The sequence below is a fragment of the Crinia signifera genome, chromosome 2 (assembly GCF_055691185.1).
Source record: "Crinia signifera chromosome 2, ASM5569118v1, whole genome shotgun sequence".
Taxonomy (NCBI): domain Eukaryota; kingdom Metazoa; phylum Chordata; class Amphibia; order Anura; family Myobatrachidae; genus Crinia; species Crinia signifera.
The window spans coordinates 217,273,772-217,289,185 of NC_139218.1; the positions used below are offsets into that span (position 1 = coordinate 217,273,772).

The window sequence follows — 15,414 nt, forward strand, 5'->3', positions numbered from 1 at the left end:
CCGCTGCCCTGATCCCGCTGCCCGGATCCCCCAGCGAAGATGATCGGATCCCCGGCCGCCGGAAGCTGACTGGCTGCCGCACGGAGCCAGAGAGGTGAGGGTTGGGGAGGTGACTGTGGGCTCCTGGGCAAACTAATTTGGGGGGGGGGGGGTCCAGTGAACTAGGTTGCCCAGGGGCCCTTCCTAATGTTAAGACGGCCCTGCACAGCAGGGGATAAAGTGGCAGTTGGGAAGGAAACAGTAGTGAAGGGAACAGCAAGGGATGAAGGGGTAGTACTGATGGGAACAACAGGAGATGGGGGCAGTAGTACAAGTGATGGGGGACAGTAGTGATGTGGGACAGCTGATGGGAACAATAGTGCAGAGGACATCAGGGTATGATGAAGCAGTAGTAAAGGGGACAGCAGGATTTTAAAAGGTCAGTAGCAGTGTCAAAACTCCCATAGATATTGAAGGCAGTGGCCACCAGGCTCCAGCTGTCAAACGGTCCCCAAGCAATGGGGCTGCTGATCTAGTAAAGCTCGCTCTCCACTCATTTCATAGAAATTTGCTTCAGTCACTGCTGACTCACAAACCCCATTTGCAGCCCCCTTGGGCTGAAGAGTCTCAGAATGTGCAATAACAAAGCAATGTGTTTATATAGTGAGCTAGTGCTCTGCTGCGTGTATTAAAGAAAGGAGAGCAGACATTGTTTTTAGGAAATTTACTAGTTATTATAATAAAACATTTAAGGGGTGCACACACAAAGAGATTTTGGCAGGAGATTTTGACTAGATAGTCAAAATCTCTTTGATGGTAAGACAAAATCTCCCAGTTTTTCTCCTGCATTGTCTAGCATAGATTGCTTAGCATAGACTGACTGAGCAGGCAAGGCAATTTTTGACTAGATCATAGATTATCATTACTAAAGGTCCATATACGACTATGCTCAGCGTGTATGGACAGCGATGATCGCGTTCCTCGCTAGGGGGAAAGCGGCTCAGTGCATACACAATTATTAGGGGGGTTTTATCAAATCTCGGAGATAGATACAATTGTCAGAGATAATGTGCCAATTACTACCCTCCTGTCATTTTTTAAACACAGCTGACATGTAAGTCAGAAGCTGGTTAGCCTTTATCTCTCACAATCTTATATTTCTTCAAGCTGTATAAAAAAAAAAAAAAATCCTCAAATCTCCTTAAATTATCATTTGTAGCTAGCACTGGAAAATTAATTTCCTTATCCCCACAATAAGCTGCAATAAGAAATATTTATTCTGTCAGATGTGCCATTGATGAGTCGCTTGGCACATGTGCAAGCCGGTACCGCTGGGGGAGGGGGGCACAACCCTCTATTTTGCCTCCAGGTGCCTGGTATGAACCAATGGTTAGTAGAGAAGGGAATAAAAGTGGCAGCAGGGCAGAATTTGGGAAGAAGGGCAGTAGCAAATGAGGACCTTTGATAAAGCTGCAGTTGGCAGTGAAACGCGTTAGTTGGACTGCCCTCTCTTCACTTCCAGGAATCACCAGTGTGGACTCCCTTACCCAGTGTGGACTCCCTTACCCAGTGTGGACATATTCGATGCAGATCTACAATTACCAACCCTGTTATTCCCCCAATTGTTCCTGTGTGGTGGACACTGCTCCCTGAAATTCCCCAGTGGCAGAATTCCAGCTAGCCACCTAGTGGAAGGATATCTTTCCATACGAGCAGACACCACCATTCCACTTGCCACTGAGATTACTGGCGGACACCGTACTTTGGACCCCCTTGATGGCCATATTCCCTCTAAGACCATCCAAGTGAGGGGACATTAATCCATGTGGAAGCCTTCTCGCCTCCAACGGCTGGTACAGTGCCGTATTCAATAGTGAGGACCATACCATCTAACAAGTGGAAACAATTTAACAACAAGGTTGTCAACAAATTGGTAAAGTGCACTTACCTGTGACTCCCTTTCCCCCTTCATTTACCCCATTCACAAATTGGGCCTATTTCACACTGTGTCCATTCTCCTGTGACGTGAAGAATTTATTTCCATTTATTGCCAATCGGTATATGTTTTTATATGCTTATCGTGATTGTTCTTATATATGATTTTATTGAGTAAAATTTCTATATTGTACCAAACACTTGTTTCAATTCCTTTATGTACTAGCACTGCTCTCATGCCTTGTGCGTGACTGGTGGTTTGTGTTTTTGTTTTGGTGGGGACTGACTATCCCCCCTGTTGAGCAGCTGCTAATTCAAAGAATTACAACTACTGTCAAGCGCCTGAATTTTACTAGGGATTATTTCCTTGGAAACCTCCTTCAGTAGCAAATGAGGCAGCAAAGGGTGAGCACCTGTCTCCATAATGAAAGGGATAAGCAGATGCTGGAGAGGAGAAGAAGAGGCAAGCAAGAAATAGGGGTTGTGGATTCTGGAGGAGACTCATGGCAGAGATGCCAGTGTGAAGGGAGATTACCAGGGATTGGGTAAGGAGAACCCACTGGTGGAACAAGGTGGGGACCAGTAGCATTATATAGCACAGCCCAGGAATTGCCACATAGCAGAGGAGACACTCATCATTAGCCAGGACGCATCTGGTGCTGGATGGTGGGACAAAGATCCGGGCCTCAATCCACATAGAGGGGGACATTTACCAAAATGGATTCGTAGAAAAAAGGTGTATTCGTAGGGAGAAATACACCTTACACCTGATGGGAACAACAGGAGATGGGGGCAGTAGTACAAGTGATGGGGGACAGTAGTGATGTGGGACAGCTGATGGGAACAATAGTGCAGAGGACATCAGGGTATGATGAAGCAGTAGTAAAGGGGACAGCAGGATTTTAAAAGGTCAGTAGCAGTGTCAAAACTCCCCCACAGACGAAACCAGCACCAGGCTGACAGAGCCTGGAGCCGGTAATTAAAAATCAGGGAACCCGACAAATAGGGGTTCCCTGATTTTTAACAACCAGCCCCAGGCTCCTGCTCTGGGGCTGGTTCCCAAAATACGGGGGACAAAATGACTAGGAGTCCCCCGTATTTTAAGAACCAGCCCCAGGCAAAACCAGCCAGCAGGGTAATGCCACAGCCGGGGGGAGACTTTTTATGCAAGTCCCCCCGGCCAAAGCATTAACTCTACCAACCAGTCAGCCTGGCCAGGGGCCCTGGGGGAGTGGGGACCCCCCCAATAAAGGGGTCCCCCCCCTCCAGGACTTACCTGACCAGGCTGAAGCCTGGTGCTGTCCTCGATGCCCCTAGGCGGTGGGCATCGAGCTGATAGCGTGTAAAAAATAGAACAAACGATTGTTTTTTACTGTGGCATTACAAGTGCCAGCAAGCCTCCCCAGCAAGCTGGGACTTGGAGAACCACAAGTCCCAGCCTGCTGGGCATTAAAGGGCCCGCTGGGTCTTGTAGTGCCACAGTAAAAAAAATTGTTAAATAAAACACACTGACACCCATTTTAAATAAAAGTTTAATACACACATTACACACATACTGATACTTACCTATCTTGATCCCGTTGGTAGGTCGCTGGCTCCGGTGTCGGCGGCTCCGTGTCGGCGGCTCCGTGTCGGCGGCTCCGTGTCGGCGGCTCCGGGGACGGCGTCCTGTCCGAGGATAATCCATGTTGGACCTGTGGAAGGAAATCCTACTCACCCAGGTCCTGCATGGATGGTCTTCTTTCTTCATCTGTCGACATCCAGGTCTTCTGACAGCTGCTGGCGACTTCCAGCAGCTGTCGGCATGTTCCGCGACGCTCCCCGGCTTTCAGAGCCGGAGAGAACCTTCCTCTTCGGCGTCTGGGCTCAGAATGAATTCTGGCCAATCAGGAGCCGCCTAGCCGCCTAGCGGCCAATCAGGAAAGACCTTTAATGCCCAGCAGGCTGGGACTTGTGGTTCTCCAAGTCCCAGCTTGCTGGGGAGGCTTGCTGGCACTTGTAGTGCCACAGTAAAAAACAATCGTTTGTTCTATTTTTTACACGCTATCAGCTCGATGCCCACCGCCCAGGGGCATCGAGGACAGCACCAGGCTTCAGCCTGGTCAGGTAAGTCCTGGAGGGGGGGGACCCCTTTATTGGGGGGGTCCCCACTCCCCCAGGGCCCCTGGCCAGGCTGACTGGTCGGTAGGGTTAATGCTTTGGCCGGGGGGACTTGCATAAAAAGTCTCCCCCCGGCTGTGGCATTACCCTGCTGGCTGGTTTTGCCTGGGGCTGGTTCTTAAAATACGGGGGACCCCTAGTCATTTTGTCCCCCCGTATTTTGGGAACCAGCCCCAGAGCAGGAGCCTGGGGCTGGTTGTTAAAAATCAGGGAACCCCTATTTGTCGGGTTCCCTGATTTTTAATTACCGGCTCCAGGCTCTGTCAGCCTGGTGCTGGTTTCGGCTGTGGGGGGGACCCCACGCCGTTTTCTTTTTATTTATTTATTTTTCTATTTTTTTTTACACCTTGCAGCCTGCACGGATCTGACTGATCCGTGCAGACTGCTAGAAATAATTCGTATTAGCAGCCGTATATACGGCCGCTAATACGGATGGTTACACCATCGGAGGGTTACAAAGCAGTCGTATCTGACTGCTTTGTAACTGACCCTCCGGAACACGAGTTTGCATACGACTTAAACAGTCGTATGCAACCGTAGGGAAAATACCAATACGAAAAACTAGGTTTTTCATATTGGTAAATTTCCCCCAGAGTGACAGGAAAAGAATAACATTAATTCAATGGTGAAACTGTGGTGGTGTGGAGGGGTGCAGAACTGCCAGGGACACACTCTGGACACCACATTAAACCAGAAGGAGATGGTCATATTTCTAATAAAAATGGGCATCTGGCAAAATAGTAATTCTGACAGTGAACAATTCTGACCCACAGGTGACCTGTGCTATGTGCGGGGCACCATCAGCACCACTCTAGTAACAGACCTGTGAGGATCAGGAACCACTTCTGACTCAGGAGTTGATGGTTTGAAACAGGCAGGTTTAATGATAGATCTCTGCATAAAAACAATTGTACTTGCACAAATAATGTCTTTGATGCAATCAACTGAAAGTTCAACTAAGCGCGCAAATAAGTCTATGTGGCAAAAGTATGGGAAGTTCAATTGTGTTCGCAAATATGTCTTTGCAGCAAAAAGAAAATAATAAAAAGAGTCCAATAATATTACTTGAAGAGCGTTGAATAATTCAGGAACTTGGATCCAGAAAGAAGTGTGATGATCTGAATGAGGTCATGTGCCAAAGAAGAGAAGGGCTTGGCAAACCAGTCAGTTTGTTCACGGAGGCAAACAACAACCAAAGGCACACTCGGCCGCCGGAAGTCAGAAGTCAAAGAGCTGAATAGAAAATCACTGGACTGACCAAGAATCGACTGCAGGGAGTACCAGGAAGTGGAACCAGCAAGAGACTCTTTGCACTGACACTGGTGAACCTAGACAGATCCCCCTTATAGTAGGTGGGCTGCTGCCATTGGTCCCCAGTGCCACAATCCCAGGAAGGGGCAGAGCCTGGCAAATGTTTTAATTTGCCCTGCTCCAAGATGACGACACCGGCCTCCCAGCATTGCGTCAGACCCTGCAGCCCCCACAGCCTGGCATCCATCACTGCTGACTCCCAACTCCCAACCACCAGCCCCCAGCTGCACGCAAGCCCTGCAGACCGCACCGGTGGCCCTTTGTGACAGTATCTTCCCTCTTTGGGCGATCAAAATTTCCCTGGACTCCTTTATAACTGGCAAACCAAACTAGGAGCATGCAAATTCGAAGAATCGACCCAAGATTTTCTTCAGGACCATAGTCGGCCACTCTACTAGAAATTGAGAGCCTCAACGTCGACAATCCAGAACTCTTTTGACATCAAACTCTGTGTCTCTCTCAGCACAGATCACCAGAGAGGCCTGGGCTGAAACAGAGAAGACTTTAGTGGTTTCAGCAGGGAAGCATGGAAGGAATTGGGAGATTTCCATAGAGGAATGAAGCGTTAATCTATAAAGCAACTGGATTGATGACTTGAGTAATCAAATAGGGTCCAAGAAAATGGGGAACAAATTTAATTGAAGGGAGTCGAAGTCCAGAGTTTTGGGTGGACAGCCAAACTTGATGCCCTACTCTCATTGGGGAACTAGCAATATACTCTTTGCACTGACACCTAGACAGATCCCCCCTTATAGCAGGAGGGCTGCTGCCATTGGTCCCCAGTGCCAGAATTCCAGGAAGGGCCAGAGCCTGGCAAATGTTATACTTTGCCCTTATCCAAGATCCTCCAGACCCTGCACCTGCCACAGCCTCCAGTAACCTGTCATCGCTGACTCCTGGCTGCCTGCCCCTGGCCACACGTATGCCGTGCAGACTGCACCGAGAGCCGGATCACTCGTAGTGATCCAAATTCAGTCCCTGCCCTGATGGTCGGGGTTTGCGCGTGTGCATTTGCAAACCCCGACTGCGAATGGCCGTGGCGAGTTACTCCCTTGGCAGGCCGTTCAAAGCAGGGTTACAGGGGGCGGTTGCAGCGCTGGACCATGGGAACACCCAGCATTTTATGGGCGTTCCCATGAAAATGCTGAGCGTTCCTATGGATATGTGGGAGGGCCGATGCCTGCCGGGGGCGGACGGCTGACATCACATGACGTTAGACGCCCACCCTATCTTCGTCACATCTGCCGCAAATAAAAGTCAGTTGAGACTGACTTTTATTTGCGAATGAGAAATGATTCGATGGTCGACGTCCATTGAATGATTGAATGATTTCTCCTGCAGAGGCGGCATGTGAGGGTATGTGTCCATAGGCGTGCGCAGCACATTTTATTAGGGGGTGCACTGTCAAAGGGGTGTGCCTATCACCACCTATTGGGTGTGTCTAACACTGACAATCAGGCGTGTTTACTGTACCATCATCTATTGGCACTCGCTACAATATAAAACGTCCCTCAGCCGCACCATAATAACCTGCCTATTTCAGCTTTAATCTTCTAATTACTCTGTGTAACAGTACATGCAAATAAAGTCATAACATAATATGGATGACGCAGGTACAGTATGTAGTGATATGACAATAGTCTAGTACAAATAACAATGAAAAACACACATAGTTGATTGATGGGTGCTTCTTTTAATGGAATACAATTCTAAAAAGTAAAAGTCTTTGGTAAAAGGTAGCGGCAGGGAGGTGTTCATAAGGGTGGGCAAAGCATTTGGGGGTGCCTGTGCACCCCTAACACTCAATGTGTGCACACCTATGTATGTGTCTTCGTTGCACATCCCCTCACATGGTTGTGAGGGGAAACGGCATTGGGGGGGGGCATTCGTGTGGGTGATGGGCGGTGTTACATGGCTCGTTAAGCAGCAAATTTTCGCTGCTTAGCGAGTAAATCAGAATTACCCCTCAAATGTTTTCAGGGTGCATTTTCTGGTGATGTCAATAAATTGACTTCTAACCCTGCACGAGCCCCATTATAGCACATAAAGGGCTGCATAATGCATTTTACAATGTACCGCATATGTATATCTTCTTTGCAAGTTATAGAACTGAAATAAACTAATTTTACATCCTCTGATTATGATCCCCCTCATTGGTATATGTATATATTTTCAAACAGGATTGTGATAATACAAATCACAACTGGCATTACATTGGGCTTATTGATAGCTTCTCACAATAAACCTCTGGTTCTGCTAGTGATGAATATACAGTACTTGTAATGACTGTAGTAAGTTTCCAAGCAGTGACATTTATTGGTAGAATGAGGGAATATTCAGAAGGGGGAGGAATAAGGAGGAGTTCACCTTCCTGGCTGTTTGCCCTCTCCTGTATAAAAAGTCTCAGCAGGGATGTGATCGCAGTGAGGTAAAGATGACATTCTCCTACTTGTTTTTTGTCTTCACCCTTCATGTTATCACAGTGGCATCTGGCTCAGGTAAGAGAGGTCTATATCTTTCCTGCATCCTTGGCTCTTCTTTGCAAAATGCTTTTACAACACAATTCTGTGTGCAAATAAGGACAAGAGGACAAATCCTTGCACATAACAGGACTCATATATAATGTATCAGTTTCACCTTTAGACTGCAAGGAAAAAATGCTTAATTCCATTTTATCTGCCGAGCTAAATATGCGTCTCCCTTGTTACTTTTGGCAGCTTACAATAAGGTAAATGCTAAGAATATATATATATTTTTAACGCATTAGAAAACAAATCTCATTAGCTTCAGTATGTGAGTAACAGAGAATTTGGGCATATTGGTAGCTGTTCCCTTTCTGATTTCTAGCAGAAGGGGGTCTACAATAGTTTTGAATCTACTTAAAAGAAGTTCTATCGATCACCTAGGATAAATGTGCTCTAATCAAACTAGATGTACCTCATTTGCTTCGCTGTGTTTTGTAACCTACTTTGATAAAAGTGATCAATAATTTGTTATCAATGAATGTATAATTTTTTTTTATTATTTCACATTAACATGATATTTTAACTATTATAGTTAGTTTTGCCTTCATGATATTATTTTGTATTATTACCTCGTTATAGTGCACCAGAGTGATCAGTTAAAGATATCACAAGAAAAGGACCTCATTATTTCTACAAATAATCAGTTAATCAATAAAACATTAAATAAACATATATTATAGTTATTGTATGACCTAGCAATGAAGTCCTATATTGTAGAAAGCCGCTGCTTCCTACATGTTTTTACATATACTACAATTTAATTTTGTTCTTGACTTTGGAACCGTCTGTTCTTATATTTTTCATTGGTATTGAAGTAAAACAATATATAAAAGTGTTGGCTATGAATGTTTTAAGAAAGGTTCTTTGGAATACCAAATTGTATGTACAGTGTACCCAGTACCAGTGTAATTATACTAGGTAATTTGTGGTACAGACTAGAACCTGGTGATAGTTTGTAGTAAGATGAAACTCTACTCTGAACTCTGCTCTTTGTTATTTGTCATTATCATATAGTCCAAAACAATGGGCATCAAAATGAGTTGAGAGATAGTTGGAAAAATAAACGTGCAGTATATGTTTGTTTCAGCAACTCTTTTCAGAATAGTAAATGTGAGAAATGGTTTGTAGAGAGATAAAATTGTGAGACAAAGTATGGGCTATATTTAATCCTGGATTCTGACTTTCAGCACGCCTTGACAGTTGGAATCCTGGGCCTTTTTTGCCCAGCCCGACTAAAACTTGAGAATTCAATGTTCCGGCTGTCAAGTGTCGGAAAGTGGGCGTGTTGGCAAAAACCTGCCGTGGATTGTCAATAAACGGCTGTGAATTCGACAATCCACGGCCATTTCTGACAAAACAGATCCGACTGGTTTTGTCAGAATCTGCCTTCAATGCTGTCGGAAATGGCAGCATTGAATAGGCGGTGGCCACTATTTACCATGATGGAAATAGCGGATGAGATTGAATACCCCCTACAATATATGTAATTTTTCAAATACTGTAGCCACAGCCTGTAAAATGTAAGGAAGAAGCTGCTTGGCTGGTAACTTATAGCTAACAATTGTATCTCTCTCCAAGCATTGATAAATACCCCCTAAAGGGAAATTATCATGGAAAAAATACATAATTTGAATGCACATGGTGCTATTTGGGCAATGTCTGTCAATGTTAAGACTATTAAATTCCAATTTTGTTTTTCACTGTGTTTGAGTATTTGAGATGTATAACCCCTTCGCCTTTATAACTCTTCTCATATTGTTTCTAGTCAATACCGTGACCTTCAGTGGCACTCCTCATAGTGTTAAATAATTTGATCTACCACCATATGTCTCTGTATTATATTAGGTTAGGCTACCTTAATTTGGGCAATATCAAGCCTATCTTGACGTTAACCTGATAATTCCAATCCAATTCCTATTGGCAGGGTCAGTGCCCAATTTCACCACACATATTATGGATCATGGGGAGTTGGACAGATTTTGCATCCAAACTGAAAGAGCAAAAAAGCCTAGAAAAGGCACAATTTGCTTAGTTTGCCTGCTGGCCATGTCATAAGATGCACCAGCTCAGCAAGGGTAGCTACCATCTGTACCTGCTTCTGTCCTGGGAAACTCTGTAGTGTACAGTATGCACTTGATTTACACTAGGACATGCAGTTTTATTTCCTGTTTTGTTCCCTATAGATGAGTGCTGCTCAATTCTCCCTATAAAGATGAAATAGGAATCTGCTTTATTTCTGCCGAGTGACTGCAAATACAGTATCAGCATAATAATGCAAATGGATTGCAGCAGTCACATGTGATAATAATGGTAGAAGTGCAACCTACTTACCTACTTTGAAAAAGCATTTCAGGGAGGCTGTGAAAGTAACACCTATAAGCAGGGGCGTGTACTGTTACATCTGAGAGGGCTGTCATAAAATGGCTTAGATCCAAATATAAATGAGCCCCAAGCAGTTACGAAGATCTACTTGTTGATGAAAAATACACTGATATTACACATGGCTTACTCAGCCATTGTATAGTACAGGAGGCTCTACTTCATTTAAGTGGCCATGAGAAACCTTATTTACAGTAAAAATGCATGTGGCCATAGGGATCTCTATTGCAGATGTATTAAACCTGGTAAAGTTATACAGTGGGGATAAAGCGGTGATAAAGTGAAAGGTGATAATGCACCAGCCAATAAGCTCTGTTTGCAAAAATGAAGTTAGGAGTTGATTGGCTGGTGCGTTATCACCTTCCAGTTTATCATTGCTTTATCATCACAGGGAGTAAGAGAGATTGCTACTATGTCAGGGAAAATCAGGGAGAGATGGCAAGTTTGAAGTTGGAGCGACTCAGTCACAATTAGCCAGTAAGAAGCTGCCGCTGAAGGCATTTATCGGTTAGCATTTTAGACTAGGGTTTGAGTACTCACATGTGATCCACCTTCTAACATGCTGTATTATGGTCAGCATGGGACACATTTTATGAGTACACACCCTTAAGTGCAATCCCTGCACAGTCTCCCTAAGCATGGCATCCGGTCACTGGGTCAACAGTCTACAGGTCAACACTATGGGCAGTATTCAATGAGAAAAATTCTCCGTGTATGGCGAGAGATTTTTTCTCTCGCCATGCACTCGCCCTGTTCCGGAGGGCTCGCTGCCACTCCTGCTCCCACTATTCAATGTGGTTAAGACTCGCCGCCACTCGCGGCGAGTCTTAACCCCTGCAGCGGACGAGCATCCGCGGCAGGGAGCTGGCAGGGAGCCAGGGGACGGTGGCAGCCAGGGAGATTAAAGTCTCCCTGGCTGCCCCAGAACATATGTGGAGGAGGGGAGGAGGGCTCCCCGGGACCCGGGCAGCACAAGCTGCCCCCCTATAGCCAGCGGGGGACCCAGTATTCACTGCACCCGATCGTGCATATGTAATGATCAGGTGCAGTGAATATATGAATATCTAATGAGCGGCTCGAGAGCTCCGGCCCCCTGCTGGCTGCTCTGTGTAAAAAAAAATTTTAACATTTTTTTTTTATTAAATATATATTCATGTGCGGAAGAAGGAAAAAAAGCGCACTGGTGAGTATAATGAATGTAAAAATTTTACTCATGTACATATGCTCACATACCATCAAGATTTAGAACAATCAGCTTGCCAGCAAAACGGGGTACATCAACCGATACGATGGAACAGGTGAGGGACGTCAGATGGTATCTGGAGAAGCCTCCAAGGCAGACTGCTCTCACCGCCGCACTTGTAGGCCTGTGTCCAGGGACGTCACACCGCAGAACTTCGGGACCTCTCACTCGTATGCTGGAAGCAGATAGCCAGAGTCTAAGCCACGCCCAACGCGTTTCGTCACCGTTGGACTGACGAAGTCCAAGTTTCAAAAATAATTTGTTGCAATTAATTTCACTTTGCAAATATTTGGAAAGCCTAAAATAACTCTAGTATATCTGCGGTTCGTGATAGAATTCTTTCCTCTTCATTTTTACTTTTTTAATACATTTTTAAAATGTCATTTCATGCCACCAAACCGTATGCAGATGTACTATATTATAGCAGGAAAAGGCTAGAGCAGTGGTTTCCAAACTGGAGGCCATGGAACCCTGGGGTGCCATGGGACACTTGCTGGGGTGCCTTGGGTCCAAGACTAATTCAAATTATTTATGGTCAATATGATTGGCAAAACCACTGCTTGTGGCTTTCAATCATAACATGTGTGGAGAAACAGAAGCAAATCCTGTCTTTCACCACATAATTGACCCTAAAGGTGTGTACAAATGGTGCCATTGACTTGCGATTCGATCCCGATTTGGTCAATCGGGATTGAATCGCACGGCAAGCACAACGCATTGGAGTTTGACTTTATAGTATAGATCTGTACTATATCTATATATTACAGATATAGTACCTATAAATAGTACAGATCTTTACTATAGTCTTGCCTCCACAGTCTATTTTTGTATACGATATAGACTAAAAGGGAGCATGCATCTGGATCGAATCATCATCGAATGCGGCTGAAAACTGTTCGATTTCATTTCATATAAGCAAAATCATATAGAAAAATAGACTAAAATGAACTGTGTGTACACTCTATTTTTATTTATTAATAAGAATATTTTGGCCTAGGGGTGGTGTGAAAAAAATTCTGATACTCAAGAAAACCTGGATTCCAAGAAGTTTGGGAACCACTGGGCCAGACAGTTGTGTCCAAAAGTAAAGCCATGTAAAGTACTGTAAAGGTTTTTTCTAGTTAAATGCATATGTAAGAAACATTTTCTCAAAACAGCAGCACTGTGACCTTGACTGTGCACACATATCTTCTGAACTGTTGTGTGACATCAAACATCTGGCTCCCAATTTACATAAAAACTATCAGTTCCACTCCTAAATTTGCAGTTAGCTAAAGTTTCGATAAATTGTGAAAGTTGTGACAACTCTCATCACCAAATGCAATAGCCTTTTATTTGCATGATATTTGCGGAATGTGAACATCATTTTGCCTGAAGCTGCCTAGTGGTGGCACCAGCCCTGGAAATAACAAGAACTATTCTGTACATGCACTGAACGTCTTGGGCCTGTGCAGTCCTCCAAACATCATATTTGTACGTAAACTAAATGGGTTGCAAACAAATATGAATTAAATATATTGCCCATTATTTAGAGTTCAGTGCAGGTTAGCGGCCCTTAGTGACCATTTAAAATACTGTGGTGTGAGATTGTTGCTGCAATCTACCTTTTGAGCTCATGTGGATGTAGGTACATTCTGGTTAACTTTATCAAGATGACTAGTATTTTGATAGGTCAATTAAATTAGCCACGAGTTGAGCTGGCTAGCCCCCCTAGCAAGTGCTATATGCCACACACCATTTGTAGATTTGTACCCACAGACCCATAGTGATGCATAATGTACTAAAAACCATGAGTCAGGGAGTGGCAGCAAGACAAGCTGACACACTTCTTGCTAATATTTTAGTCGACTCTTACATTTGTATAAACAATAAAGAATATATTATCTATATATTTCTGTATCCCCCTCATCCATCTTTCACAGTAGACTATTTACAGTTAGTGTGGGGTAACAAGCGGAATGTGTTATCCCTGCATGAGGCAGGTCCAACACCAGGGTAGGACAGGCTGAATTATGGGCACACACTCTTAGGGTGCATACACACTGGGCTTTTGGGACAAAAGGTGTATAGGGGTCCCCCTTATTTTGTGAACCAGCACCGGATTCAACCAGCCAGCAGGGTAATGCCACAGCCGGGGGACACGTATGATATAAGATCTAGCGGCCGAAGCATTTACCCTTTGACCGGTCAGCTCAGGCAAGGACCCTGGGGGAGACCCCTCCAGGATAAAAGGGTGTCCCCCTCCAGGATTTACCCTGCCTTTATGTAAAAATAAGAAGAATTAACTATTGGGTTCTGCTGGGGAACTATGAGTCACAGCAAGCCTGGCCCACTTTCTGGGACTTAGAGAACCACAAGTAACAGCATGCGGCCCATTAATAGGCATGTTGGGACTCTTAGTTCCACAGCAGAACCAATAGCCAAATAAAAAAAACAGACACAACAGAACAATAAAACTTTATTAAACACAGAACCCACTCATACAGATACTTAACTACACTATCTTGACCCAAAGGTTCGGTCCCCTTGTCCAGTAGAATCTTCGTGTGGGTACCTGCAGAAGACAACTATACTTAGACCATGCGTCCAAGTTTCCCGTCGGCGGGGGGATTGGAACCCTGCCCGTCTCTGCTTCAGGGAGACGGCAGGGTTGGGGGGGAGCGGGGAGGTGGGGGAACGCAGCAGGGACCGGCGGCGGCGAGTTGGCAGGGACCTGGGGGGAGCCCCATTGCAAAGGGACGCACTCGTGTCTCGTGCATGCGCGTCCCCTTGCGGGGTAAAGATGTAAGATGCTCCATCTGTCAAAGCTCCTCTGACGAAGATCACGTCCTCTTCTGTCCCTATAGGCATTTGGGGATGTTAGTAAATTTCCCACAATATATATACTACTAATTCATTAAACAATATTCTTTCATTTTGAAAGCTTTCAAGGCACAACATCCTGCCTTGCTGCAGACATTTCAAATATATACTACCATGCTATAAGGATCTTCTACAATACACTGCTGTCCTTAAATGAATGGAGGTCAGTTGTACAGTAGTAGATGAAAAACACGGCGGGCAATCAAACAAAATAAATCAAATTAGATCAAATAACATCTATCCCCAGGGCAAATAAAGCACATGGGAGGGTAAAAATAGAGAAACATATTATTGTTTGCTTCAGGTGCTGTATTTTTTTTTTTTTTTTTGTCTAGGCAAGAAAATCCTTGCAAATTATTTCATATAGAACACAGTAGGGAGAATCATTGTCCTTGTTAACCCAGTAAAGTTCCCTGAAAATGGTACATTAGGACATTTAAATCAAATGAGTTTGTGACTGCCATTTTCCTTAATAATGCATACAATAACAACACATGGCAGTTCTAAAGATTTATTTCTAGAATTAGAAAGTAGCACGTTTTATCTACTTCCTAGTTGGTAGCAAACACATTTTAAAACATCCACAGGTGGTGCTAATTAGAACATAGAACATTACATTTGATGGCAGAGAACCATTTGGCCCATCTAATCTACCCCTAAATATCTCAATTTTCTCAATTGCCATACTGAGGAGATCTGTGAAAATTGTTTGCTTCTTATTTGGGACCCCTGAAGTTTATAAAACACTTGTCTATAGTATAGGCTTAGGAAGAGAGCCTTATAAACAAACTTTCTGTAACATGTTTATTTCATATAAATATAATAAATTACCAGAAAAGTTTAAACATTCCATACTGCTGTATGTATGCATATCAAAACCAATAGGAGGCATAACTGAGCTTTCTGAACACACTTTTTTTCAACCTCCTATTAAGACACCTGCTTCTTCTTGCTGTCAGCTGCTCTCTTGTCCTGTGTGCTGATTTAGTGCTCGGCTCCATACATTCAGAAAGTAGGATC

The 15,414-nt window shown here is 44.4% G+C and overlaps 1 protein-coding gene across 1 annotated transcript in view; it reads left to right on the plus strand.

The window, feature by feature from the left end:
* Positions 1–7,766: 7,766 nt before the first annotated feature.
* The window catches only part of CA4 (carbonic anhydrase 4), a 37,688-nt gene continuing 30,040 nt past the window's right edge, over positions 7,767–15,414 (plus strand). The window contains exon 1 of the mRNA XM_083173734.1: positions 7,767–7,883. Within this exon, the coding sequence (XP_083029860.1) occupies positions 7,820–7,883 (64 nt within the window). The 5' untranslated portion in view covers positions 7,767–7,819. The remainder of the gene's footprint in view (positions 7,884–15,414) is intronic.